The sequence below is a fragment of the Protobothrops mucrosquamatus genome, unplaced genomic scaffold, assembly GCF_001527695.2.
Source record: "Protobothrops mucrosquamatus isolate PMUCROS unplaced genomic scaffold, P.Mucros_1.0 scaffold2459, whole genome shotgun sequence".
Lineage (NCBI taxonomy): Eukaryota > Metazoa > Chordata > Lepidosauria > Squamata > Viperidae > Protobothrops > Protobothrops mucrosquamatus.
The window spans coordinates 303216-328992 of record NW_015388531.1 but is presented as its reverse complement, the minus strand read 5'-3'; the positions used below and the strand labels follow the sequence as shown (position 1 = coordinate 328992).

The following is a 25777-nucleotide window of genomic DNA, read 5'->3' as shown; positions in this document are numbered from 1 at the left end:
AAGAAGAAGAAGAAGAAGAAGAAGAAGAAGAAGAAGAAGAAGAAGAAGAAGAAGAAGAAGAAGAAGAAGAAGAAGAAGAAGAAGAAGAAGAAGAAGAAGAAGAAGAAGAAGAAGAAGAAGAAGAAGAAGAAGAAGAAGAAGAAGAAGAAGAAGAAGAAGAAGCAGCAGCAGCAGCAGCAGCAGCAGCATAAAAGACAACTTGGACCCAGAAACGCAGAGCGAAAGACATCAGTTGTTATCCTTAGATCTGTCTCCAGGTCAGTAAGACCAAGATTGTGTTATACTACCATAATATTTAGCTAGAGCTACTGAAAAGTTTTTAACTATTTTTTTTCCCCACACTTCAAAAGTCGAAGCTGAATTTGGACTGAAGAGCACAACGTCATAACTAGAGCTCAAGAAGGGCCTCGGATACTCACCTTATCTGTCCTGCAGTTGTTTAAACCCAAACTGTTTGCAACTGCAACTTTTCCATCCAGCACCTGTTGTTCTCGCCGGAGCTGTTCTTTCATTTGCCGAGCCTCCTGAATCGCCTTGGTAACAGCATCATGATCATTTAAGTAACCTGATGATGTGATGGAGGAGAGGATATCTGGGAAGAAGACAGAAGGCAAAAGAGGGCATAAACAGAAATACGATTATCGTCAAAACCTTCAAATGTTTTCTCTACACAGGGGTCTTCAATCTTGGCCCTTTTACGACTTGTGGACTTCAACTCCCAGAATTCCTCAGCCAGGCACATGTGCCTGGCTGAGGAATTCTGGGAGTTGAAGTCCACAAGTCGTAAAAGGGCCAGGTTTGAAGACCCCTGCTCTAGCAGCATATGCGTGCCTTGAAAATTACGAGAGGTCAATTTCCTTGCTTAATTTATTTTAACACAAAACCAAAGAGGGACTGAAAACCAAAGAGGGAAGCGAATGATTGATTGGTACAACAAGGATGGAATTATCGACTGCGGTGTTTCTCAACCTTGACAACTTTGAGAGGTGTGGACTTCAACTCCCAGAATTCTGGCCATGCTGGCTGGGGAATTCTGGGAATTGAAGTCCACAACATCTCATACTTGGGAGGAAGCCCCATTGAACTTGCCAGCAGAAATTTGGGTGGTTGGTACTCTCTGGAAACTCTTTCAAGTTTGAGAAATGGATGAAGAGAGAAACAATGGACAAAGAGAGCTAGAAAATGGCTCATTTTTTTCTCTCTCCCTTGCCCTCAAATAGGCAGGTAATCTTCGACTTACGACTCCAGTCGAGTCCCAGATTTCTGCTGCTAAGCGAGACACTTGTTAACAAAAATTTTGCCCCATTTTCTGACTTTTCTGGCAAGTGAATCAGTGCAGTTGTTAAGCTAGTAACATGGTTATTAAGTAAATCTGGCTTCCCCACTGATTTTGCTTATTAGGTCTCAAAAGGTAACCTGACCCCGGGACACTGCGACCGTCATAAATATGAGTCAGTTTGCCAAGCATCTGAATGTTGAACGCATGACCACGGGAATGCTGCAGTGGTCGTAAGTGTGAAAAATGGACATAATCTCACTTTTTTCCGAGCCATTGTAACTTGAACGGTCACTAAAGGAATTGCTGTAACTCGAGAATTATCTGTACTTTTATGCATTACAACAACAACAACAACAACAACAACAACAACAATAATAATAACCAATTATTCCTGAAGGTTATGGGTGTGCAAAATGTTCTGTCACACAATGTTTTGATCCCGAAATGGACTCTTCTGCATTTTTGGAAGAGATCCACATTAGGCTTGTTTTGAAGATAGATCACTTCCAGAATGTTTGAGTTAGCTTGAATCAGAATACTCTGTGGCAGAACATTTTCACAGCTGGCCTGAAATCCATATGCCATATTGAATTTCTCTAATTTTGGCAATAAGCCGTTAAAAGAGCCGTGGTGGTGCAGTGGTTGGAATGCAGTATTGCAGGTTAATTCTGCCGACTGCCAGGAGTTCGATCCTGACCGGTTCAAGGTTGACTCAGCCTTCCATCCTTCCGAGGTCAGTAAAATGAGGATCCAGATTGTTGGGAACAAATAGGTTGACCTTTGTAAACCACTTAGAGAGGGCTCTAAAGCACTGTGAAGCGGTCTATAAGTCCAAGTGCTATTGCTGTTATCCCTACTCTACGTGCAACTAGATAAGCTGCTCAGCGGCTTAATTGTGGAAGGGTCCCAGTGACTTAAAGATTAACATTTTTTATTTCAGAGTAGACTTTCATGAACAAAAGTCTCACTTCAGCAGGTGTGCTTAATGTTAATTCAGTTGGTATTTTGTATCAGTGTAGAGCAAAGGAATGCAAAGAAAATGAAGATTGTTAAAAGCAGTGAAGGCAAAGATGAAATGCCAAAAATAAAAATAAAAAATAAATCCCCTAATCCCAAAATCATGATTTTATGGAAGAAAATAACTGAACTGGGATTTAAATGAAGAAGTGCATGTAGGAATGGGTATGAAATAGATTTCCTTCTCATTTTGATGCTGGTTTAGACTTTCAGATATGTATCCCAGTCATAAGTCATTTACATGCCAAAATCTACAATTTGCTGGCTCCCAAAAAGTGCATTTTAAAAAACTGTAAAAGGAAACCATCTTTAGCTGTGTTTGTCTGCCTATGGCTGGATTCAGAAAAAAGGGCTCAGCTGGAGTATAATTTGTTTATGATTTAGGAAATTGTGCAAATTCACTTGTGATTGATTGAACAAGCCACACTGAAACCATCATTTAGCAAGCATTCCTTGTCTAGTTTCCCCTAACGCCATAGGACTTTGTGCACACTGAAAGTTCCAAAAACCCAAATAACTTCTGCATTTTAGAAAACAAGCCTTGTTCATCACTTCATATCACAGAAGGATTTGCTTGGCTGTTTTTCCAAACTTTATGCTGGATTAAATGACCTGAATCCCACTTATCCCTACCTACCTACCTACCTACCTACCTACCTACCTACCTACCTACCTATCTATCTATCTATCTATCTATCTATCTATCTATCTATCTATCTATCATTTATCTCTCTCTCTCTCTCTCTCTCTCTCTCTCTCTGCCCCATTTTATAATTACCTACTTCCTAGGGCTGAGAGAGAGTGACTGGCACAAAATCACCCAGCTAGCTTCATGCCTAACACAGGAACAAAACTCATGATCTCTCAGTTTCTATCTTGCTTAACCACTATACCAGGGGTAGGCAACCTTGGCTCTTTTATGACTGGTGGACTTCAACTCCCAGAATTCCTGAGCCAGCCATGCTGAGGGGAAAGGGAGAGGTTTCCAAGCTGAGCCATGCTGGCTCAGGAATTCTGGGAGTTGAAGTCCACCAGTCATAAAAGAGCCAAGGTTGCCTACCCCTGGACTAGATGAATGATCAGACTATGCCACTGAATGTCATGCTCGGATAAATTAATCCACACACGTGTACAAACACAGTGAAAAAGCAGTCCATGCACCATACTAACTGTGCTTCAGCCAGAGAGTTTAAAGTCGATTCTCACTCTGCTAAGGCTTGGTATAATGTTCATTTCTTGATGCAATTCGCACTTGTACACTCGCACCCTTTTCTCTCTCTCCCCCCCTCTCTCTCTCTCACACACACACGTACCCCCACATGCTGAGTTATAGCTTTCACCAGAACTGAAACACTTCACTTTCCACATGTTACAGGCTTTAATTCAAATGCTCTTTTGTTTCAAATCTATCCCTTGGGGGTTCATCCCCTTGACTATATCAGTAGATACGAGCATGTGTGCAAGACGGCTGGGGATTAAAATTTCATACTCCAGGATCTGCTTATGTGCAACGTGCGTTGGAAGTTAAGATTGGCCATCACAATCTTCCTTTTTTATATATATATCCTTTCAAACCTAGAGCTTCTTCTTCCTTTCTTTTCCTTTTTTTTTTCTTTTTAACCCCCCCCCCCCCCCCCGTTTTATAAAGCCCCGAAAACTGTAATATGAAATTGACCGGAAAAGAGGCTTCTGTTTGTGACATGAGGCTAAATCTAACCAGATCCATTGGTGAATTGTAACAGATGGTGGGGCTGCAAGACAGAAGGCTGTCTCTAATCATAGGGAAAATGACCGGCTTGCCTCAACATGTTTTATAGATTCCAGCAAACTTTACGCCCTAATCCATTTTTAGAACAAAAAACATCTGGGCTATAAATCCTCTAATCTGCCAAAACATGCTATTAAATCCCATGATTTGTTGAAAAACAGCAAGATTAAAGAAAGGAAATATAAAATGGCTAACTGCCGTGTTAGGGAAGTGTTATTAATACTCTTTTCTTTTGTCTCAATTATGAATGTTGTGTTCCTAAAGAGCCTTGTCTAATCATGTCAGATTACACATCCTCGGTTGTATGGCTCGGGCCTTCTATCTGATCCGCCGCTTGCCAAAGAATGCGCAACACGGACTCCTTGCACACCGCTTTGAAACCTTGCGGGGCGGGTGGGGGGGAAGAGGAACTGGTGTCAGATTGGTTCAGACTAACCCTGCTAAGAATCTTTGGATTGCTGCCACGGTGTGGGCATGGGGTTTTGTTTTGTTTTTTTTGCTTTTTTTTTAATCTCCCCCTAAAACGCTTTTTTAAAAACCGTTTAGGAAGAAACAGAGCTGGCAGTTCTAGCTTGCTTTGGAAATTGAAACCAAGGATTTGGAGAACTTTCCAATCACTGCTGGAAAAGGAAGCCATTACAGATCTTTTATGCATTACGAAGAACGAGGTGTAGGATCATGGTTTGGCCTGGGATCTGCAAGATAAAGCGGGCAATGTTGCTCTGTTTGCAGGCATCCTTATTTTGACAAAGACGAGCAAAATTAAATATTTGGGTTGCAATGCCCTCGTTTAGCCTATTTCCTAAGAAGCCTAGCTTTCTGTTCTTATGTACATTAGACCTAGACCAGTGGTGGCGAACCTATGGCACGTGTGCCAGAGGTGGCACTCGGAGCCCTCTCTGTGGGCACACGTGCCATTACCCCAGCCTCGCCTGCCCCCACGACCCCCTCCTCACCAGCAGCCCCCCTGGAGGAGAGTCACCCCCGAGCATGGCCCACACGGAACCGCGCAGCCAAGGACATGACAGCCAGGCAGCATAGACAAGACTCTGCCCTCATGCCCCATCCTGCACAGTTGATTGTGTAGGGCGCGGGCAGAGGGCGTGGCCGCCACGGCGCTACTGGGCTGCCTGGGCGATCTGCGGCGGGCTCTGGAGGCAGTGAGTGGCCCTGCGGGCAGGCGAGGTGGGGGACGGGGTAGGGGTGGGGCAGGGGGCGGGGCCAGTTTTTGGGCACTCAGTCTCTAAAAGGTTCGCCATCACTGACCTAGACCCTGGATGAGCAGATTAATACAGGTCTGCTCCCTTCATTAATCTCCAGGGACTGTACAAGCTCTGGAGTGCATGAAAAAGTGTCCTTATTTTATTTATTTATTGTGTATTAGATTTTTACCCTGCCTTTATTAGTAGCTCACGGTGGCAAATGTACATAATACTCCTTCCTCCTATTTTCCTCATAACAACAATCCTGTGAAGTGGGCCAGGCTGAGAGAAAGTCATCCAGCTGGCGTTCATGCTTAAGCTGGAACTAGAACACACTGTCTCCTGGTGATTGGCCCAAAATCACCCACCCAAACCCATCTTCTAATTGATAAGTTGTCCACCCAAGTTCAATTTAATAACAGTTCAGGGAGAGAAAGGCTATACCAGGGGTAGGCAACCTTGGCTCTTTTATGACTTGTGGACTTCGACTCCCAGAATCCCTGAGCCAGCCATGCTGAGGGGAAAGGGAGAGGTTTCCATGCTGAGCCATGTTGGCTCAGGAATTCTGGGAGTTGAAGTCCACAAGTCATAAAAGAGCCAAGGTTGCCTACCCCTGGGCTATACAGATAAACCTGGTCAGTTTTGTCATCAGGACCAAACAGCCTAGTTGCATTCACAGAATGCTTTAACCTCGTGATTGCAGTAACCTTTTTCTACATGGATAGAAAACCATACCCACAGAGAAAGAGAAATAGAGAGAGAGACACACACACACAACTAACCACTGTTTTAACCAAACTTTGTATGACATTCAAACTCATCCGTTGGTCTTTGGCTTGTTATGTGTGTCATGCAAAAACAGCTACCGTGATGCTCTTTGAATGCTTGCTTCTAGATTGGCTGTTTCTAGCCTAAGCAGATGTCTCCATTCAATGCCTACAAGTAGCCAGGATCGGTCAAGAGCAGCAGGAAGGCAAGAATCAGCTTTCTATCATCAGCTACTGACTCTAATCCAGGGGGTCTTCAAACGTGGCCCTTTTATGACTTGTGGACTTCAGCTCCCAGAATTCCTCAGCCAGCGTGCCTGGCTGAGGAATTCTGGGAGTTGAAGTCCACAAGTCATAAAAGGGCCCAGTTTGAAGACCCCTGCTCTAATCCTAAAGTAGCTACCAGTAAGGAGGAAGTGCCAAGAGGGAGGGAGAGGAAGTGGGCAGGCTCCAGTATCCTAGACAACATGTACCATGATCCAGTCTATAACCCCCCAAAAGCCCTTTTCTGTATCTGTCTTATAAAGATATGTGGTGATGAAGTTTGTGTCATTAACAATAGCTTAAGTATGTTATCTTTTGGTCCACAGTTTCCCATGGTTTATTAATGGTCGAACACATTAATTCTCCTTACAAGAGTGACCTTTACAACTCCAGTCATCCTCACAGCTTTTATCCAATTACATTATCACTCATTACAGGTACAGCCTTTTGAAATCTACATGTCGGTGAAAGGGGAGGACGAAAATGGCAAGGATTCCAAAGGCTGGAGAAAAAAGGCTAGGAAGTCGGAAAGAGAAAAATTACGAAGTTGCTTAGAGTCCTAATGCCCTATCTTAAATGTGGACATCTGGTGGGACCTGGAAAGCAAGCCTTTTCTCTATCCGTCCTCATCTTATGGAACAGATTCCCTGTTGCAGTGTGGTGGGTCCCTATCCTCCTTGCGTTCTGGAAGGTTGTTAAGATTTCCTACTAGCACGGAATGGGGAGGATGTGTGTTTCTGAGAGAACTGTGTTATGCTATCTGGTGGGTTGTAGGTGTGATTTTAATCATGTCCAACGTTCCTTTAAGCCAGTGTTTCTCAACCTTGACAATTTTAAGGCATGTGGACTTCAACTCCCAGAATTCCACAGCCAGCAATGCTGGCTGTGGAATTCTGGGAGTTGAAGTCCACATGCCTTAAAATTGTCAAGGTTGAGAAACACTGCTTTAAGCCTTGAGGCCTTGTTCTGCCATCTGAAACAAGCCAGGTGATTAGAAGCAACGAGATAAAGCTTTCCAAACCTAATACGTTTTTAGTGGTGCACATTTACCGTACTTCTATGTTTCCTTCACTTACTGTCTTATGAAAAAGAAGAAGAGGACTAGATAAAGGAGACTATTTGTAGCTCAGGGTTGAAATGAGGGGTCCTTGGTGCTCTCTGAGCTTGGTTGCTTTCTTGCAGATGTTTCATTACTAATTTGTACTAGTTTGGGTAATGAAACGTCTGCGAGGAAACAACCAAGCTCGGAGAGCACCAAGGACTCTTCATTTAGAATATAATGCAGAATAGTCAATACAAAATAACAGAGTTGGAAGGGACCTTGGAGGTCTTCTAGACCAACCCCCTGCTTAGGCAGGAAACTCTGAATTCCTGAGCCAGCCATGCTGAGGGAAAAGGGAGAGGTTTCCATGTTGAGCCATGCTGGCTCAGGAATTCTGGGAGTTGAAGTCCACGAGTCATAAAAGAGCCAAGGTTGCCTACCCCTGCCCTAGGCCTAGGCCGCTTTATGACTTGTGGACTTCCACTCCCAGAATTCCTGAGCCAGCCATGCTGAGGGGAAAGGGAGAGGTTTCCAAGCTGAGCCATGCTGGCTCAGGAATTCTGGGAGTTGAAGTCCACGAGTCATAGAAGAGCCAAGGTTGCCTACCCCTGACCTACACCTTTCGACTTAACAACAGTTTGTTTAATGATCGCTCCAAGTTACAACAGCAGCAGCAAAAACAGAAACCGTTTTTCACACTTAAAACCGTTGCAGCATCCCCGTGGTCATGTGATCAAAATTCAGACACTGGCCAGCTGACTCATATTTATGACGGTTCCAGTGTCGCTGGGTCACCTTTTGATCTGACAAGCAAAGTCCATGGGGAAGCCAGATTCACTTAACCTCCGTGTTACTAACTTAACAACTGCAGAGGTTCACTTAACAAATGTGGCAAGAAAAGTCATAAAATGGGGGCAAAACTCAGTAAATGTCTCACTTATAGAATAGAATAGAACTTTTGAGCTCAGTTGTGGTTTTAAGTTGAGGACTACCTGTATCACTATAAATCTTAATGCACTGTGGGTTTTTTTTTCAATGCATTGATTTTTGTATAATACCTCTGAAAATTAGACCTTCTATTATCTAGATGGCTTAGGCTATTGAGAAAAGAGAGAGCAACATAATCTATTGATGTTAATTTACAATTTAAGGTGTTAATATTACAAGCATACATTTATTTGGCTTTTTCGTTCGCAGTTAACTATAACATTGACCAAGACCCATTACAACTCACATCCATAATTGTATTGTTGAATAGGTGCGATATTCTAGAGGGGTTGTGAACGGTAAGGGGGAGATCGAAAGGTCTGTAGGAAACAAATGGTTCCCTTAATCAATCTTATCTCTTTGCAAACCCTTGAAAAATGGCTCAAATATTTGTGATCCAATCACAGGATATGGGAGAGAGGGCATAGCACAGTGGTGGCGAACCTATGGCCAGAGACAGCACTCATAGCCTTCTTTGTGGGCACGCGCGCCATGCCCCGGAGATGGCAACCGTCCCTCTTCAACCAGCTGCCCACTAACTCACCGAGGTCCTACGTAGCCTGATGCATCCCAGCACAGCTGGTTTCCCTCCCCCCAGTCCCGTCCCTCCTGGTCTCGCATGCTCTCCTTTTCCCGGGCACGACCCACTGCATCACCTCAGTTGTCAGCCAGCTGTCCAGCTCCAGAGTGCACCAGCTGAGGAGCTGGCAGGCTGTGGCTGCTGACGGACACTGTCGGCCCCCATGCGCTCACTGGCCTCTGTGTGCGGGAGCCAATGGTGTCAGGCAGCAGCTTCCCCGGCCCTTGCCTCACCTTGCCCCATGGAAATGGCACTCCCACCCTGCCTCGCCTTGCCTCACCCCGCAGGATGAGCCTCCTGCCCACCACCCCACCTGCCAGAGAGACCCCCTGGATCTCCCCCAACCCTGCCCGGCCCCCAAAGGCGTCCATCCCCACGAGCAATATCGAGGTGACGCCACTTTGGCCACACCCACCCAGTCTGCCATGACCACCACAGCCATGCCCACCCAGTGGGCCACGCCCAGCTAGCACTTGGCGATACATAAGTGAGTTTTGGGTTGCAGTTTGGGCACTCGGTCTCTAAAAGGTTCGCCACCACTGGCATAGCAGCTTAAGAGGCCCATAGGCTACGAATGGCTGACTTCAAGCATAATAGATCTTCTTACCTATTGTGTTGACTCTGGCTGATGGACTAGCTAACGTTGCCGGCATCGAAGATTTCAACGAGCTGCACCCACTGTTTATTCTCAACGATGGCATGTGAGGAGAAGTAGGTGACGAGGGAGACTTGCTGTCGTTTGTCTTGGGCTTTGCTGAGAGATTCAACGGCTGGGCCACATCGTCCTAAAATGGAAAGAAGAAGACCAAGCCATGAGATGCACTGTACGGTTGCTGATTCGGCCACCACTAATTGGGGCTCCTTGTCAACTTGGATGTCAGACGTAATTTCACTCTCTGTATTCATGAGATTCCTTCATCCCTCTAAAAGAGGCACGGTTTGGGTTGCCCCTTTGCAATCGAAACCTCTGTAAAAATCCACAAAGTTGGGAGAAGGGAAGGAACTTTAATCTGAAAGCAGCTGGAAAGGAGAAGGCCCTTGTCTTTAACATGACATCCTCTACATCAGGGGTAGTCAACCTTGGCTCTTTTATGACTCGTGGACTTCAATTCCCAGAAATCCTGAGCCGGCTTAGCTGGCTCAGGAATTCTGGGAGTTGAAGTCCACAAGTCATAAAAGAGCCAAGGTTGACTACCCCTGCTCTACATGTCTTTGCTCTTTAGACTCTGAGAACCTCTGCATCTTGGATCTTTTTCCCCTACTGTCCTCACCTAACCAGTGAACCTGTCCCTCTGTGTGCTTATAAAGGTAAGGTAAAAGTGTCCTTATGGATTTTACTCAGTGGTGGGATTCAGCCAGTTCGCACCACGTCGGCAGAACCGGTAGCTAATTTTTTGTTGCCCGGGCCCAGAATGGACTTCCGGAAGCGGCATCCACACAGAGAACCAGTTGTTCACATATTTGAGTCCCACCACTGTTTTTACTCCACTAGTCATTGCCGACTATAGCAGGTGGCGCTCATCTCTATTTGATCCAGCGCTGTCCTATAGGGCAGGGGTCCCCAACTCCCAGTCCATAGACTGGTACCGGGCCGCGGCATGCCAGCAACCGGTCTGCACAAACAAGCAAAGCCCCATCCGCGAGATGCAGGCAGCACACAAAACCACGCACTCTCCGGTCCATGGAAAAACCTTTCTCCACAGAACCAGTCCCTGGTGCCCAAAAGGTTGGGCACCTCTGCTATAGGGAGGAGATACATTCCCCCAGTCATGTGACCAGCATGACATCATGGAGCGCTGTTACCTTCCCACCGAAGTGGTACCTATTTATCTGCTCGCGTTTGCATGATTTCAATCTGCTAGGTCGGCAAGTTGCTGGAGCGAGGATGGGAGCTCACTTCATTGCATGGAGCTCAGGTTTTGAACCTAGGCTGCTGGTTTTCCCACCAACCAGCCCAGTGTCATAGCCACCGCCCCACCCCACGGCTTTATCTCCTCACATAAATGTAGTCCTCAGGTTACAACCATAATTGAGCCCCACATTTACGGTCGTAAGTCGTGATAGTTATAAACGGGTCACGATGTGTGAGTAGACCCAATTTTACAACCTATTTTGCCGTGGTTATTCCATGAACCCTGTGGTTGATTCATTTATTTAGCATATGGCAAACGCTGCAATTGAAACGAACACTGTGGTTGTTACATGAATGTGTGGTTGTTAAACAAACCCATTCTTTGCTCTGGGCCAGGGTTGTTGTTTTTTTGGCCAGAATCTAGAAGAAAATGCTGGTTTCCGGAAAAAAAATGTTGTAAACCGTGGCCATGTGATCTTCTGGAAATGGTTATGTCTGTTCTGAGTGGCAAAATGCAGTCACGTGGCTGTGGGAGGAGGGCAGATTTTAGAACTTTGAAAATGGGTTGTAAGTATCTTTTTCTGGGGGAGGGGGTTGTCCATCATAACTCCAAATAGCTGCTAAGTAATTGGTTATAAATCAAGGACTACCTGTACCATATATGAGAGCTTTCTTTTAAGTTAAAGGTCGTTATTTAAGATTTATGATAACCTTTATTGTCATTTGTTTTACTGTGGGCACAACGGCACACATCAAAAATGAAATTTAGTTGCCTGCTCTCAAAGTGAAACACATACATGACACACACCTAAACATACTATATGCAACATATGTATAGACCCACATCCCTACATATACATAACAAATAAATATTAAATACTGTCCATCTTGAATATATAACGGAAGGAGGAAGCTTGAGAGTTCACAAGGTTAATGCTGTATGGAATGAAACTATGGCTGAATCTGGATGTTCTGCTACGGATATTGCGAAGCCCCCTCCCAAAAAGTAACAAGGAAAATAGGTTGTGAAGAGGATGTGTAGTGTCCCAGATAACCTTACAGACTCTGCTCAAGCAGCGCCTCTGTGCTATGTCCTGGATGGAAGAGAGGGAACTGCCAATGATCTTTTCTACTGTCCTCACCACTCTCTGCACCACCTTCCTGTCTGAAGCAGGGATGCTTCCAAACCAGACTGTGATGCTGTATGACAGGATGCTCTTGATCGTCTCCTTGTAGAAACTGGTCAAGACAGGGGAAGGAAGTTGTGCATTTCTCATGCAGCACAGAAATGCAAGTGCTGCTGTGCCCACTTCACCAGTTTCTCACTGTTGAGCGACCAAGCCAGCCTTGTCACCTCCAAGATGCAGCGGTATCACCTGACCCCCACGTGAATTCAAACCCTGCTACTTCTTCTGGCTCCTCTTTAACTGAACTCAATCCCAGCTTCAAACATGGGGCAAGGGCAAGGGAAGCAAAAGATTTGGCCCACCACTGTTTAAAGGTGCCAAGCCACTGCATTTGAGGTGCAGGGAGGCATTTATGATTAGACCACTGCAAAAACGGAGCTAGACCACGGTACCTGTAAAATAGCTGCGTTTGTGAGAGGCAAAAGAGAGAGGAAAAAATAAAATAAAAATAAAACATAAGAATAATATTTAAAAAACAATAAATAAATAAATTCAAAAGAAAAGTAAAAACAAATTAACTCGAAGGACAGACTTGATGGACCACTAGGTCCTTTTTTCTGCCGTCAGTTTTCTATGCTTCTACGAAAAGGGTTTTGGGAAGATGGATGGTTGAGGTACCACTTTGGTAGCAACATCAACTGTTGCTCTTAACCCCTCTTTGCTATTTCAGGAGAGAGATCACAATTAACTACGAGAGTCTTCTGATTGTGGCGGCTTAAAAGACTAACCAATAAACACATACATAAAAGAAGTGTCTACACTAGGCTTTTACAAGGTCCCGGCTTTTGTTTATTTATTTGTTGTGATATAACCTCAGAGCCGACATGCCTGTGTACTTGTCAAAATAACGGAGCATAATGTAAGCCAGCACCAATCTTGATTATTAGGGTGAGAAGGTTCTGAATGCGCATTAAAGTTGGCCTTGCTTATAGAAGCTGAATTTCTGTGTTCTACACAGTTTGCTCTGTTGCATATATCAAAAGCTAATGATCTCATCTGTGAAGAAGATACATCACCAACTATAGGGAGGGGGGGATATAATTACTGCAAAATACATTAGTGTTGCATTGCTAGGATGGGTTTATATTAATTAGGTAGATGCCAGTTCCATTTTTCCCTACAAAAGAAAGCCATCGTTATGAGAGGCTACCATGCTAGTCTTTTATGCTTCATCTAAGTTTGGTTTTAAGAGCATTCCCTGGATATGAGTGCTGAAAACTCATACTCAACTTCATGGCCAAATTTTTAATTTTCCCTCCTGCAGGGCTGAAGGTGCCATCCATTCGATGATGCAGTAGAGCAGGGGTCTTCAAATATGGCCCTTTTATGACTTGTGGACTTCAACTCCCAGAATTCCTCAGCCAGGCACACGTGCCTGGCTGAGGAATTCTGGGAGTTGAAGTCCACAAGTCATAAAAGGGCCAAGTTTGAAGATCCCTGTAGTAGAGGAATAACATCTAAACAGTGGTGGAGCACATGCTTGATCAGCCAAGGATATTTTGTAGGTTGAGATCCACTGATCACCACAATGTGAGACTGCCCTGTCCAATGTCATATGTCTGATCTATTCCCAGGTGTTATTCTATTTGAAAAATAAGATATAATAAAATGTAAAAGTCATTCTAACTTCTGCAATAAGGGAAAAACATTAAGGGAGAAGCAACTAACAAAAATAATTGTAGTAACATTATGGTTTATGCATAGGGTTTGCGGTTTACATTGTAAGATCTCAACATTTGTTTTGCTACTCTGGTTAAACTGTTAGATCCTGTGGGCACCTTGGTGGTCAAACCATGAGCAGGTCCCTTACTCTCAGATTGTCTAAATCCATGGTGGCGAACCTATGGCACAAGTGCCACAGGTGGCACGCAGAGCCCTCTCTGTGGGCATGCGCGCTGTCGCCCCAGTCCTAGGCCTTCAGCTGGGTTTTATAAAACCTTTTCGCTTTAGGCCTCTGCCGCCATGTGCAAAAAAAAAAAAAAGGTTCAATCAATCAATCAATTTCAACTTCTTGCGGGAAAAAAAAGATCTCGGAAAGTTGGAATTGATTGATTGAACTTTTTAGTCCCACCCAGTCTGCTGTTATCACCAAAACCACGCCCACCCAATTGGCCACGCCCACCCGGCACCCGACGATACATAAGTGGGTTTTGGGTTGCAGTTTGGGCACTTGGTCTCTAAAAGGTTTGCCATCGCTGGTCTAAATGCTTCAGAGACACTCAAGTTTTGTTTTAATGTTTCTTTCAAAATTTATTTTTTCTCTTTGTTGCTCCTTGTACTGTTCCATTACTAACACTTTCATCCATCCATCCATCCATCCATCCATCCATCCATCCATCCATCCATCCATCCATCCATCCATCCATCCATCCATCCATCCTTGAAAGTGGAATATTTTAAGTGAGCTGATTGCATCAATGGCTATTTTATTGTTCTAAACCTTTAAAACAGGGGTCTTCAAACTTGGCCCTTTTATGACTTGTGGACTTCAACTCCCAGAATTCCTCAGCCAGGCACGCTGGCTGAGGAATTCTGGGAGTTGAAGTCCACAAGTCATAAAAGGGCCAAGTTTGAAGACCCCAGCTCTAAAAGGTTGGGTTATAAGAAATATAATTTTAAAAAATCTGAGCAGAGACCGGTATAGTACTGTCTCAACATCCATAAGAAAAGACTGACTCAGACAATCATCCCTAGCACTGATGATGTTACCTAATGGGGTAATGAAACATCTGCAAGAAAACAACAAAGCCCAGAGAGCACCAGGGACCCCCCTCAACCCGGTTTCAACCCTGAGCTATAAATATTCTCCATTATTGGTATCACAGAGAACCATCTAGTCATACTGGCATAAGTAGTATATTGTGGGGAATGTGAAGTCTTTTTTTAATTTCCATGTGTCTTTACATAAAAAAAAAATCCAAGGAGAGTTGTCAATATGAAATAAGCAACAATCTCAATCATTCACAATTAGAGAAAAAAAAACTAAGAAAGGTTGAGCTTTTGAGATATTGGAACTCTGCTATCATGTCACCCCTCTTCCTTCTCTTCATTAAACTAGACATACCCAATTCCAGCAACCGTTCCTTATATGTTATTTGGGGGGATTGAATTAGAGTTTGCAGATTGAGGTGGGCGGCATATAATTTTTTTAAAAGAATAGTGCAAAAATATTGCTTTACTGTCAGTTGATTTTGTACACTGCTGCCAGGCACAAAAGACCAGATTCACAAGTGAAGGTCCAATTAAACTGACTTATAAGTAGTCCTCAACTTATGATCACAACGGAGCCCCAAATTTCCATTGCCGAACGAGACAGTTGTTCAGTGAGTGGTTCCCCATTTTGTGACCCTTAGGGGCCCTGGTCGTTCAGTAAATCCCCAAACTTGTGAAGTGAGCCGTGAGGTCGTTAAGTGAATCTGGCTTCCCCCATTAACTTTGCCTGTCAGAACCTCCCTAATGAGGCTGCAATTGACAATGCCAGGACCCCAGGCTGGTGCAACTGTGGTAAATGCATGTGGGTTCCCAAGTATCATGGGGATGCTGCAATGGACATAAGTGTGAAAACTGGTCATAAGTCATTTTTTTCAGTACGGCTGTAACTTTGAATGGTCCATAAACGAATGGTTGTATGTTGAGGACTCCCCATATCTCTAAAAAGCCTATGCACAGGAATCTTCTCAATTAAAGGTTACACCTGCTTAGAGTTAGACGGACTTCGAGAGAGGTTGGCCTTAGTTTGTTTGTGGCTATATAGGGATTCCAGGCTGATCCCTCTTTTAACTCCGCCCCCAGGTTCTGCCATTATTCCTTCTCCTACAACCGGTTTGATTGAGACTCTACACTTCCTAAATCTCAGAAATAAATACTGCATTCAAGTAAAGCAACTATTCTGCTTCCTGTCAATCATTTCTAGCAAGTCGGCCTTTGAGCCAATCGGTTTTATCCTACTTGTTAAATATCACACTCCCCTCAGCCTTTTGTAAATTGCCGCACATAAATCTCACCTTAATACTGAATCAACCGGGCTGCAACTCTCACGGAAAAAGGAGGGTGTTGTGTTTTTTAAAAAAATAAAAAATTAAATATGACATTAAAGAACTTTCCTGAGACACAGCTGGGGCTTCATAATAATAGCCAGCATAATAAAGGAGGAGAAACAGGAAATCTTTTTTGTCTTCTTTCAGCCCGGCAAGGACTAAAGTGGCATTCCAGAAACAGACTTCCTTGGGAGTGATTATGAGAGCAGTTCTATTGCCTTCAATGAGCTCTTAATGGTCCTCTAATGGAGCTCCAGTGGTTTTGAGCACTGAATGAAATGATTCATCCTGTGCAATTACATTTGTGTAAAACTGCATTGGCCTATGATAATATAGGCCAGGTGGCCTTAATCACCTGTTGATGCCTACACATTTCTTTTCTGAGGAACAGCCAAAGGGAAACTAAGTGCAGAGAAATGTACATCATGTGAACATCCTTGGAAGATATATATATATAATATTGGAACAGAGTGATTGGTTTGTTTTTTTTACCCCCACCCAATGTTGCCTCAAACTAATTTACCTTTAAAACAGAAGGACATGTCAGGGGCAACTAACCAATAGCATTCGTTGAGTTCACAGCACAGGGGAGTTTATTATTGCCATCTATGCACAAGAATCTAGTCAACCAATGGTCAACCAATTGGCACTGGATAAGGTCAATGGAGAACGTCAAAGAATTGAGTCCTTTGAACTATGGTGCTGGAGAAGAGTCCTGCGAGTCCCCTGGACTGCAAGGCGTTCAAACCGGTCAGTCCTAGAGGAGATCAACCCTGACTGCTCTTTAGAAGGCCAGATCCTGAAGTTGAAATTCAAGTACTTTGGCCACCTAATGGGAAGGAAGGACCCACTGGAGAAGAGCCCAATGCTGGGAAAGATTGAGGGCAATAGAAGAAGGGGACGACAGAGAATGAGGTGGCTGGATGGAGTCACTGAAGCAGTAGGCGTGAGCTTAAATGGACTCCAGAAGATGGTAGAGGACAGGCAGGCCTGGAGGAATGTTGTCTATGGGGTCGCGATGGGTCGGACATGACTTCGCAACTAACATAACAAGGTCAATGGAATCCATGGGGTCTGGACCTGAGTCTTTTGTGGCAAAGGAAGGATTCTAAGCTGATGACATGTTTAACTCCGCCTTCTAGATCAACCTGCTCTTCTCCTACAGGTCATCATAAATTACATTAGAATACAGGTAGTCCTTAACTTAAAACCATTAAAGCCATTTGTTTAAAGTTAGGCACTGAAAAAAGTGACTTTCATTAAAAATTCCATTCAAAGAGAGCAAGGTGTAATCCTAATACAAATGCTGTAATACAAATTTCCAAAAATCAACATTCTTACTCTCCTTTTTCCATTTAGTCAAAAATATTTTTCCTCTTTTTCTCTAAACACATTCAGGTGTCACGTGGGAAGAATCAGAACCATCATCATTATTATTATTATTATTATTATTATTATTATTATTATTATTATTATTATTATTACTACTACTATTATACATTAAGTTGCAATTCAGATTTATTGCTTAAGCCTATACATCTAGCCAACTAAAGTTCAGTACTAAATTGACATCAGATAAGGGTCAACAGAATTCAAAAGGAGTTGAGTTTGGACCATTTGTGGCAACATAACAATTCTAAACTGATGACGCTCTTAAACCCCCACCCCCACAGCTTTAGCTGTTCTCCTACATTGAGTGGAAACTACTTGTTTGTTTTTTAAACTATGTGCACTTTATTGATAACCCAGTGGATTTCAGCTGCTATTTTATATAACCATCTCCTGAATCTTTGCCAGTCTAAAAACAAATCATTATAGTGCCTTGCAACTGGGGCACTGCAGTTCAGATACGAAGCAAAGCTAATCCTCTCCCAATTTTATTAACTTTGAAAAAAAGGAGAATGAAAATCTACCTCTTCTTTCAGAACCTCCATTATAAATCTGCCGAGGGCTTTTATAAAAATGATTCTGAACATTCACGTGTGAGCCTGTGTCTGTGCGCACACACACACACACACACAAATAGGAGGGTGTTCAATGGATTTTTATTACCTAGTTTTAAATCCATTGTATATTGCCCACGGCACTTGAATCAGCAGAAGGACGATTTATAAATGTTAAATACAAACATACCTCATTATAGCTGGATGTTTCATGAAGTATACATGAAGAAGCCTCCCCAGATATTAGCTTTCATGTGTGAGAGAAACGTGTTTCTATTATTCCTCTAAAGCGCTGAAGCCAAGAATCAAACCAACCACTGATCTTTGCAGTCCTGCTAATTTTTATTTATTTTAGGGAGACTTGCTCCTTTCACACAATTATTCAGTTCACATATTCATGCAAATTACTCTTCTCATACATCAGTACCCAATGTGTTGACCACATTTCAGCAATCCTATCAGGGGGATGGGGGCAATATCTTTGCCCTTCAACTGTATAAGAAAGGGGAAAGAAGGCTAAAGAATTATAGAATTTCTCTGCCCAGCATAAGATCTCTGTCTTCCTTTTTTTGTCTCTCTCTCTTTTCTTTTTCGAATCCACCACTTTTAAAAGAGCCTCCGATGCCAATCAACAGTGAAACAAACTGACACCTCCGCATTCAAGGGCCCACTCTATGGGCAGGTTTGGCCTGGGAGCTGTGCTGAATATCTATGGAGATTCTCAATCATCCAGGTCATGGTTGTCTCAAAGGTGCTTTTTTTCAAGAGGCTTCAGTTCTTGAAGGACTCAAGAAGTTTCTTGGATGAGAAACAAAACGTCTTCAAAGAAAAACAAAGGAAGTCCAGTTGTCTCTTGAAAAAGCACCTTTGGGATGAGCTAGGCCAGTGATGGCGAACCTATGGCACGCATGCCAGGGGCGGCGCTCGGAGCCCTCTCTGTGAGCACACGCACCGTCGCCCCAGCCCCGCCTCCTCTCATGGCCCCCTCTTCACCAGCAGCCCACCCGGAGAAGAGTCACTCCCGGGCACAGCCCACGCAAAGCAGCGCAGCCAAGGACATGGTAGCTGGGCAGCAGGGACAAGACTGCCCTTGTGCCCCGTTGCGCGCAGATGCTGCTGCGGGGCATGGGTGGAGGGTGTGGCCGCCATGGCGCTGCTGGGCTGCCTGGGTGATCTGTGGTGGGCCGTGGAGGTGGTGGGTGGCCCAGCGGGCAGGGCAGAGCAGAGCGGGGACGGGTGGGGGGCGTTTTTTAGGCACTCGGTCTCTAAAAAGGTTTGCCATCACTGAGCTAGGCTGAAATGACCAGATCATGGTTGTCCCAAAAGTGCTTTTTCAAGACGTTTCAGGTCTTCAAGAACTGAAGAAGCTTCTTGGATGAGAAGCGAAACGTCTTCAAAGAAAAACAAAGGACGTCCACTTGTCTCTTGAAAAAGCACCTTTGGGATGAGCTGGGTTAAAATGATCTGGCCAAAAGCCAATCGTGGCTGGTATATCAAAGCAGCTTTTCATGACCTCTGAGAGGTCCTCCATCTCCTCCTGCAGCTTGCTAAATGACTTTGAGGGGGAGAAGCAGTCGCCAATGCCAGAGAGATCTGAGAAGCCACAGAAGGGTGGTGGTGGAAAAAAAATGAATAAAAATATCCCCCAAATGACTTTGGGAACAAAACTCCAGGCCTCCTCTCTCTCCCCCCCTCCCGATTTTCTCCTCTTTCATAGAGATCTTCATTTCAGCATAAATGCACAATAATGTTGCCTTGGCTGGCACATCTGGGGCCAGTGACAATTGTGCCATTGTTGTCTGCTGAAGAATATCAGCCGTCCCTGGCTTATCTGCCGACTCACTAGCTTATCCCCCAAATGCTGGACCAATAAATATTTCAATAATGGACATCCGGTGGCAACTGGCACAATGTAAATGCTTTTCCGGCATTGCCTCCAGAGGCATCCATTGTGTCTTGGCCCCTACGTACAAACACAAAATGCACATGGGCACGCCGACAGGCATGCACACCCACAAGCATGGTTCGTCCCTTTTCTTTGCTCCCTTCCTCTTATCCCATAAGGGCTCGTGAAATTATCAGCCACGGTAATAAGAAACGGCGAGGCAGAGACGGTTGTGAAATATGTTGTGTAAATGAATTATGTTGCAGAGATTATCCTCCTTGATGGAATAATTGTATTAAATTAAGCAAGGATGTTCATATGACGGATGGTGGAATTAGATAATTTTTCTCCCCGAGAGAGAGGGGCGGAGGGAGAAAGGGAGAGAGATAGAAAGAGAGAGAGGGGGAGAGAGAGGGGGAGAGAGGGGGAGAGAGAAAAAGAGAGAAAGAGAGAGAGAAAGAGAGAGAAGAGAGAGGAGGAAGAGAGAGAGAGAGAAAGAGAGAGAGGGGGAGAGAGAAAGAGAGAGAGAAAGAGAGAGAGAAAGAGAGGGGGGAGAGAGAGGAGGAAGAGAGAGAGAGACAGATAGAAAGAGGGGAGAGAGAAAGAAAGAGAGGGGGAGGAGAGAGAAGACGGGTGAGGGAGGCAGACAGACAGGGAGAGAGAGTCCTGTAGCACTTCAGGATTCCCTGATCATCTCTTCTCCTGCCTTTTTCAGGTTCTCATCATGCTGGCTCAGGAATTCTGGGAGTTGAAGTCCACAAGTCATGAAGGGGCCATGTTTCCCCACCTCTCTACTAGACAGATACAGATCTGGCTGGCTCAGGAATTCTGGGAGTTGAAGTCCACAAGTCATGAAGGGGCCATGTTTCCTCTGTACTAGACCAATACAGATCTGAGCTTTCCTTGTGCTCAAGAAGGAAGCCAATGCAACTGATATAAAGTCCCAAAAAGAGGGATGGGAAAAAACACAAAATATCTAAGAATCAGCTAATATTAGTAAGATATAGGGAAGAAAGGAGAGACACTACGGAGGGATGGTTAAAGTGTTGGACTGCCATCGGGGAGAATCTGATTGAAGTCCCCCCACAGACCACCACAGATATTGCTTTCAAATTGTGGTGCTAGAAAAGACTCTTGCGAGTTTCCCTTGCGCTGCAAAAAGATCCAATCAGACAATCCTAAAGGAAATGAAGCCTGACTGTTCTTTGGAAGGACGGAGACTGAAGTTGAAACTCAAATACTTTGGCCACCAAATGAGAAGAGGGAACTCTTTGGAAAAGACCCCGATGCTGGGAAAGATGGAAGTCAAAAGGAGGAGGACGGCAGAGGAGGAGATGGTTAGATTGTGTCATCAACACAATGAACATGAATTTGGACAAACTCTGGGAGAAAGTGGAGGACAGGGAGCCTGATGTGCAACATCCATGGACACAACTTAGCAACAAAACAACAACAGTCACACACACAGAAGCTCCTTGGGCGGTTTTGGACCTGCCGTTCTCTCAGTCCACCCTACTCTATAGGTTCTCCTTGATTTATGACCATAATGGAGTCTGCCCATCGTAGCTGTAAGTTGTGATGCTCACGAAATGTGACTGACTTGATTTTGGGGCCCTTTCTATGGTGGTTGTTAAGTGAAAAACCATAGATCAGTGATGGCGAACCTTTTAGAGACCGAGTATCCAAACTGCAACCAAAAGCTACTTATTTAGCGCCGGGGGCCTGGTGGGCCTGGCCCACTGGGTGGACATGGCTGCGGTGCTCACGGCAGATTGGGTGGGTGTGGCCGGGATAGGCGTTGACCACCTCAGTGTTACTCATGGTGGGGGCCGGGCAGGATTGGGGGAGTTCCAGGGGGTCTCTGGCAGGTGGGACAGCCAGGAGAACCAGTTGTTAAATTATTTGAAACCACCACTGGTCGCTTCCAAAGGCCATGTGCTCACTCGCTCGCTGCCCACTGTCTCTTCCAAAGGATGCTCACTCACTCTCCCGCCAAAACCTGCTCCTTTTATAGGTTCCCTTCTCTCTGCCTAGCTCTCGCAGCTGTTCCCAGACTCTGCACACGTGGAGAGGTGGAGGGGAGCAGCCCGACCCCACGTCCCTCTATCTGGGGCGACAACGCGCGTGCCCACAGAGAGGTCTCTGAGTGCGACCTCTGGCACGCTTGCCATAGGTTCTCCACCGCTGCCATAGATGTTAAGTGAATCCACAGTCATTAAGCAAATTCATTGAGTGAATAAATGGCTCGCTGTGGCACAGTTTAGCTAAAAACCAGAATTTTGGGCAAAAATGTCGTCACTTGTTCTTAACCAGGGGACTGCCTGTGATCCATTTTTCTCTCCAAAGTAATTCCTTTCAATCTGACAGGTGCAGGAATTTAGAAGATAAATTGACAAATGAGACCCCTTGCCCCCCAAAACCTACATACCTAGATAATTATTCCTTAGAAGCGTATAAGTAAATCTGACCATCCTGTTTACTTCCAGTTCAAAGGAAAATTGCACCAATCAAGGATGAGACCTACATAGATCATGCACACACAGCCCTATATACTTTTCACATACATTTTTCTGACCATACCCTTCCCAGCAAGCCCCTGCTGATCATAATTATCACCCTCCATTCCCCTAATTATAACAATCACGTTCCTAGCAAGATGAAAGTGCTTGGATGGGAGACAACCAGGAAATCTCAGAGCTGTAATCTGGAGTAGGAAGTGGAAAAAATCACTGAGAAGATGGACGTTCTTATACAATCATTAAGGAATATATGTTCTCCTTCATCAGATTAAAACCGAAATAGAAGATCTGGCAATGTTTCCCAGAGAAGAAGGTTTGGGATAAAGCTGAGTTCCTTCTCTCTTAGTTATTGTTTATCCTCTCCTCCTACGCTCAGAGGGCTTTTTCCCCCCTTAAATCCTAGGGAAAACATCTAATTTTTTTTAATTAAAATTCCTGTTTTAGTCCAAAGTTCTACTCAGCTATGATGAGCAAGGTAAATTCCAGGGAGATGTTTCCAAACCAACTTCACTCATTTGGATGTTTGTTGTTTGTTGGAATAACAAAATGTTAGAGCATCAAAAAGAAGATGCAAAGCATAAGACTGGATGATAAACACCTAGTTCAGACATGTCAAACACAAGGCCCGGGGGCCGGATGCAGCCCGCGAAGTGGTTTCATGTGGCCCATGAAGCCATCCTGGAAACAGTGAGGGAACGGCCCCCTTGGCCCTGGCCCAGGCCGGCCGGGAGCCAATGTACAATTTTGTGGTGGCCATCTATGCTGAAATGCATTCAGTCTTAGCTCCACAAGGCCATGTGGAAACAGCAAGGAACCAGCCCCTGCCGTGTCGGCCCCGCCCCCTGGGTGCATGCTGGGGAGGTGTCACCCTTTGTGAGGAATGAAGAAATGCACCATCCCCTGGAAGTGGCCAGCAAATGGCCCTCGCCTACTTCACATATCCGGCTTGACGGGCTCTGCCCTGGTCCCACCCCTTTCTGCCAGAGACCCTCAGATCTGTCCCACTCCTGTCCAGGCCCCCACAGGCACTCTTGACGCAAATGATGTAGAGCTGGCTATGCCCACCCAGTAGGCCACACCCATTCCACCCACGCCCACCCACCCGCCCCCCCGAGGGCAACCGCAATGCTGAAGCGGCCCTCAATGAAATTGAGTTTGACACCCCTGACCTAGTTCCTTACCCAGTTTCTCTCTCTTAGAGCAGGGGTCTGGGTTGGTGGCCCAGTGGCAAAGAGAGGGGCAGACACCTTTATGCGTGCGTGCACACACACCCAAATGTAGCTGCGCACACGTACATGGGAATGAGGCTGTGAGCATGCACACTCCATAAAGGGGCTCCTAGCGCTGGGGCGAGGGTCACGCCGAGGCTAGCACCGGCGTGAGGATCGTATCAAGGCTAGCGCTGAGGCTAACGATGGTGCGACAGTCGCACTGAGGCTAGCCCTGGTGCAAGAATCGCAGCAAGGGTTGCGTCGAGCCTAGCGCCAGTGCAAGGGGGGTGAACATAACCGCATGCGTGCACACACTGGCCAGCCACCTATGTGGCCCAGTGGCCAAGAGGCCACGGCCTGGTAGTTTGGGGACCTCTGTTTTAGAGCATCTTCAATTGCTGCCTTATTGTGTAGAATACTTTTCCATTTCATTCTGCAACTTTGCTCTGAGTCATACCAGTGGCTGGGAACATCAGCTCCTAAGTGCACTGAATTGTTGGCTGTTTCACCCCCCCCCCTCTAGAAATATGACTTAATCATTCTGTTTTTGCACAGTTCATCGTCCAACACCCATTTTACAGCCTGCAGCTGGCCATCAGACAAACAGCAAACGCTACATTTTCTCTTTTAGGTCACACCCCCCCCCCCCCGATCTCATCTTTTGTTTCTTTGCTATGATGTCCTGGTGCCGCGGTAAAAAATATGGTGTCTGGTTACAATGACCTGCGTTTCTGCCTAGAAAGCTTTAAGCTTTTATGCTCCTCTCTTCCAAATGCTGTTTTGCTGAGATAGTGAGTCGGCATGTTGCTTTTCCAATGCATTTGGCACATTAATTCCTTCGTGTTTCATGCTCAATGTAATAAAAAGAACAACTGAGTGAAATTTATTTTGACGGCAACCATTTCAGTCAGCTTGCACAGGATTGTTTTCCACTGTACAATCAATCAGAATGGAGCTGGCAGGTACCTTGGAGGTCCTCTAGTCCAACCCCCTGTTCAGGTAGGAGACCCTACACCATTTCAGAGAAGCGGCTGTCCAGTCTCTTCTTAAAAACCTCAAGTGATGGAGCGCCCACAACTTCTGGAGGAAAGCTGTTCCACTGGTTAATTGTCCTCACTGTTAGGAAGTTTCTCCTTAATTCCAGGTTGTTTCTCTCCTTGATTAGTTTCCATCCATTGTTTCTGGTCTTACCTTCAGGTGCTTTGGAGAATAATTTGACCCCCTCTTCTTTGTGGCAGCCCCTCAAAATACTGGAATACTGCTATCATGTCACCCCTAGTCCTTCCTTTCTCTAGATTAGCCTACCCAATTCCTGCAACCGTTCTTCATATGCTTTAGTTGCCAAGCCTTTAATCATCCTAGTTGCTTTTCTCTGCACTTTTTACAAAGTCTCAACATGTTTTTTTTTGTAACGTGGTGACCAAAACTGGATGCACTTACTAAAGTACTAATACTTCACATGATTTTGATTCTATGCCTCTGTTTATGCAACCAAGCGTTGAATTACCTTGTTTCCCCAGAAATAAGACCCAGTCTTTTTTTTTTTTTTTTGCCTCCAAAAGAGGCATCAGATCTTATTTTCTGGGGAAGTCTTACCCACTTACATTAGGACCTCCACAGCCAGGCTTCCCACGCCCCGACACCTGCCTTGCCTCACCGGCCCACTTCTTCTGCGGCCGCTCGCTGCTGCTTCTGTGCATCACCCCTAGCCTCCGTTTTGCTGTTAGAGGACTTCCGGAAAGGCCTCTGACAGTGAAACGGAGGCCGGGGGTGAGGTGCAGGCAGTCGCAGAAGCAGTGAGCAGTCACAGTTGCAGAAGAAGTGGGCCAGCAAGGCAGGTGTTGGGGTGTGCGCTGCAACTGTTCTAAGGTAAGTGGGTGTGAGATGTGTGTATGAACCAGTTGCCAAGCATCTGAATTTTGACCACGTAACTATGAGGATGCTGCACTGGTTGTAAATGTAAAAAATAGTCATAAGTCACTTTTTTCAGTGCAGGTATAAAGGCTGAGTGCCAAAGAATTGAGGCCTTTGAACTCTGGTGCTGGAGAAGACTCCTGCGAGTCCCCTGGACTGCAAGGCGATCAAACCGGTCAGTCCTAGAGGAGATCAACCCTGACTGCTCTTGAGAAGGCCAGATCCTGAAGTTGAAACTCAAGTACTTTGGCCACCTAATGAGAAGGAAAGACTCCCTGGAGAAGAGCCTAATGCTGGGAAAGATGGAGGGCAATAGAAGAAGG

General features: G+C 45.1%; 1 protein-coding gene across 1 annotated transcript in view; it reads right to left on the bottom strand.

The window, feature by feature from the left end:
• The window catches only part of SOX5 (SRY-box 5), a 106074-nt gene that overhangs the window by 58433 nt on the left and 21864 nt on the right, over positions 1 to 25777 (bottom strand). Inside the window, exons 2-3 of the mRNA XM_015825047.1 lie at positions 9514 to 9691; positions 420 to 592 (exon numbers count right to left, since the gene is read on the bottom strand). Of these exons, the coding sequence (XP_015680533.1) occupies positions 420 to 592; positions 9514 to 9691 (351 nt within the window). The remainder of the gene's footprint in view (positions 1 to 419; positions 593 to 9513; positions 9692 to 25777) is intronic.